Below are 3,506 nucleotides of genomic sequence, written 5' to 3'. Positions count from 1 at the left end.
TGCCTGGGTCATCTAGGAGGCAGGGAGGGGGAGAGCAACCCTGGGCTGGAAAGGGAAGTGGGGAAGGAGAAGAGGAGGAGGAGGAGGAGGAGGAAGGGGGAGGATAGAAAGACAGAGCGGGGGGAGAGAGCGAGCGAGTTGCTTTGCTCCAGTTGTGAAGATTTGAATCCCAGTTCCGAGCTCTCGGCAAAGGCTTGCCGGGATACCTCATTCCCAGTCCTGTGCAAAGGTCTGTGATTGGGGATGTGGTGTGCTCAGCGGGCAGGGCCCCTCCCCTGGGTTGGATCCGCCTCTCTTATCCCCCAGATAAATTACTAGTGTCCTCACTAAATTCCTCGGCTTTCTCTCTCTCTCTCTCCCTCTCTCACACACGCTCCCTCCCTCCCTCAAACACAGGCAAAGTGGGGTTGGGGGGCGGGAGGGCAGGGATCCTCTCTGGACTGGTATCGCGCCTTAGTGCCGGGGGCGGGGAGGGAAGGGGAGGAAAATACTGGCACCCCTTCTCTCCTCCGCCGCCTTGAAGTAGATTTGAGGAGCTGCCCTTCCTCCCCCCCCTCCCCCCTTCCCGCTGGTCCTTTGGCATCTTCCAGACCATGTCCACTGGGTCCCTCAGTGATGTGGAAGATCTGCAGGAGGTGGAGATGCTGGAGTGCGATGGCCTGAAAATGGATACTAACAAAGAGTTTGGGGCGTCCACCGAGAGCAACGAGGAGGGATCCAATGGCGAGAATGGCTCCCCTCAGAAGGGGAGAGGGGCCTCGGGCAAGAGGAAAAAAGCTCCCCCCAAGAAGAGCCCTTTAAATGGAGTGAGCCAGGAGGGAAAGCAGGTCCAGAGAAACGCTGCCAACGCCAGGGAGAGGGCGAGGATGAGGGTCCTTAGCAAAGCCTTCTCCAGGCTTAAGACCACCCTGCCCTGGGTACCCCCAGACACCAAGCTTTCCAAACTGGACACCTTGAGGTTGGCCTCCAGCTACATCGCTCACCTGAGGCAGATCCTGGCCAATGACAAGTACGAAAACGGCTACATCCACCCAGTCAACCTGGTAAGTCACGGCCTGCCGGGGTCAGGCACCCTGCCTGCGTGTGCATGGGGAGAGGTGGGAGAAGAGCTGGGATGGAGCGTGTGCGGGGAGAAACCTTCGCCATGCTTCTCACAGAGAGTCTGATGCCAGTGGGTTGGCAAGGGGTACTGTGCAAGGGGACAGGCTCCCAGCTGCCCTCCCACCCTGTGCCCCGAAGGCTGAGCATCCCAGGCCCTATGCCCTGCTCTTGGCAATCCTCTCCACGGCACAGGCAGGGGCCACGCTGGCCACAGATAGGCAGGGACAGGCTTTACTGCCCCAGAAACGCCTGAAGAAACCTCATCAGGTTGATGGCAGCTTTCTACCTGCAAGCGGGCGGGTACAGGAATTTGGGTAGAGAAAGGTATGTTTTGGGAAGGACCCAAGCCAAGGACCCAGGATTTATTCTTATCCCTCCTCTCTATCCTAACATTTTCTGCCATAATAATCCTCAAGCCCTAGCTTCTTAAAGACAGAGCTCTTGGGGCTCTGCGCTCAGCCGCTCAGATTTGCTGTGTCCAGGTCATTTCTCCTATTAGTGTAAACTGGCAAAGGAGAAATAAATGCCAGTGCGGACACCCCAAGGGGGGTGTCTGTCCCAGGCACACTCCGCAAAGCCTCCCTGGGCTGCACAGTGTCCCTCCTGCAGCTCCCGCCACCCACAGACAGTTTTCCCAAGCAGCCCAGGCTCTCTCCACCATACCCGGCCACCAGAAACACCCAGTTTCCAGCTCTAAAAATATGTGCAGCTGATGCAAACCGGGGGCGGGCAAGATCTGCCTGGGCTCTTTTTAGACATACAGTCTTTACATTGCCCACACGTACAGACCCTGTCAGATAAAGCGATGTCAGAGGGGATCTGGGGACGTTTCACTGGGGTCTGGCTCTGCCTTTTGAGCTCTGGACTCTGGGGGAAAGTACATTACCCGCTGTGTCATCTGATAAGGGCCTGGGAGGTATCTTTTTGGCTAGAAACAGAATCCTCAGCACAACAACATGGGGGAAAAATCATGTAAAACAAAACCAACACCCGATCCAGATATACGTGTGTGTCCCCGCACAGAGGCACACCTAACCTTGCCCCCCGAGCCGCGGGAGGCCAGGGAGGGCGGCCGGGGGCTGTGGGGCCCCCGGGCGGCTCCTGCGCCCGGGCAGGGCGGCGGCGGGGCTGCGGCGGGGCGTGAGGCGGCTCCCGCGGGGAAGAGCCCCCACGCCGGTCACGAGCAAACGCGGGGGGCGGCGCGGCTGCGGCGGGGTGCCCGCGGCGGCTGTGCCGGGGGGACGCGGATGCGCCGGAGCTGCCGCGGCTCACCCCTCTCTCCCTCCCTCCCGCCGCGGATCAGACGGGCTCCGCCGCCCCGGGGACGCCCGGGGGGACTCCACCGCGGCTGGGAGGCGAAGGGGCATCAGCCGCCGGCGAAAGGCAAAGGGGTCCTCGCCGAAGCCAGCGGCGGCTGCCCCGGCCCGAGCTCCGCTGAGCACTGCCAGAAGCGGGCTGGGGCGGCGGACGGCGGGCTCGGTCCCCCGGGGCGCTGCCGAGCTGGACCCGCTGGCGAAATAAGCGTTGCAATGTGCATTTTTCCGTATGTAACCCCCTTCCCACCCGTGTCTTTTCCTGGCTACAGACTTGGCCTTTTATGGTAGCCGGCAAACCCGAGAGTGACCTGAAAGAAGTGGTCAACACAAACCGCCTGTGCGGCCCGACGGCATCCTGAGCCCCGGCGGCCGAGCCACCAGCGTCCCGGCGCGGCCGGGGAGCGGGCGGCGGGGCGGGCAGGGAGACGCCGCGGCCCCGCCGCTGCCCCGGGCCCCGGGCCGAGCGACGGGGAGAGCCGCTCTCCCGGCGCAGAGGAGACCAAAAGTGCCCTAGCAAAGACTCCACCCCGCGAGATCCCGACTCTATTTAACTTTATTAAATGCCTGTACAGTCGAGTGTCCTGCAACAACAGCCTTGCTGGTTCAAGCGCTACTAGAGAAAAGACAGAGATCAAACAAAACCTACCAGGCGTGTATCTTTTGTCTGAGACTTGTGAAATATGTAGATGCCTAGAAAAACTGACTTTGACAGTCATCTCTATGAAGTAATTCACCCTAAAGATATATAGATATATTTTCTTCAAGCAGGTTTTGCTCTATTTCTGTGAATAAACCTTCCTTTCCACTGAACACAGAGCGATGTAACGTTCGTTTCCGACCCTCGGGCTCGGCGGGGGAAGGACCGCGCCTCCGCCGGCCTTCGGCGCTCCGCGAAGCCGCCGCGCTCGCCCGGCGCTGCGGGGAGCCCGCCTCTCCGCCCCGGCCCACGGGCGGGCTGCTCCCCCGGAGCTACAGATTTGGAGCAAATCCCCGGGGCAGGGGGTGGCTGGGCCCGCAGCCCGTCCTCGCCGCGGACGCCCGGCCCGGCCCCGCAGCCCGGCGCTGCGGGAGCCGCCCCCGCCGCTCCGC

General features: G+C 61.6%; 1 protein-coding gene across 1 annotated transcript; it reads left to right on the top strand.

Moving 5' to 3' along the window:
- Nucleotides 1–488: 488 nt before the first annotated feature.
- On the top strand, nt 489–2,776 carry TCF21 (transcription factor 21). The gene is made up of 2 exons (XM_059835624.1): nt 489–1,043; nt 2,687–2,776. The coding sequence occupies exons 1-2, from the start codon at nt 594–596 to the stop codon at nt 2,774–2,776; spliced, it is 540 nt and encodes a 179-aa protein (XP_059691607.1). The 5' UTR covers nt 489–593.
- Nucleotides 2,777–3,506: the final 730 nt, after the last annotated feature.

The sequence above is a fragment of the Gavia stellata genome, chromosome 2, assembly GCF_030936135.1.
Source record: "Gavia stellata isolate bGavSte3 chromosome 2, bGavSte3.hap2, whole genome shotgun sequence".
Classification (NCBI taxonomy): domain Eukaryota; kingdom Metazoa; phylum Chordata; class Aves; order Gaviiformes; family Gaviidae; genus Gavia; species Gavia stellata.
This window is presented reverse-complemented; position numbering and strand designations above follow the sequence as displayed.

Coding starts and splice junctions, on each gene's coding strand:
- TCF21 (XM_059835624.1), top strand. CDS start 594: ATGTCCACTGGGTCCCTCAGTGATGTGGAAGATCTGCAGGAGGTGGAG. Junction 1,044..2,686: donor ACATCCACCCAGTCAACCTG/GTAAGTCACGGC, acceptor TCCTGGCTACAG/ACTTGGCCTTTTATGGTAGC.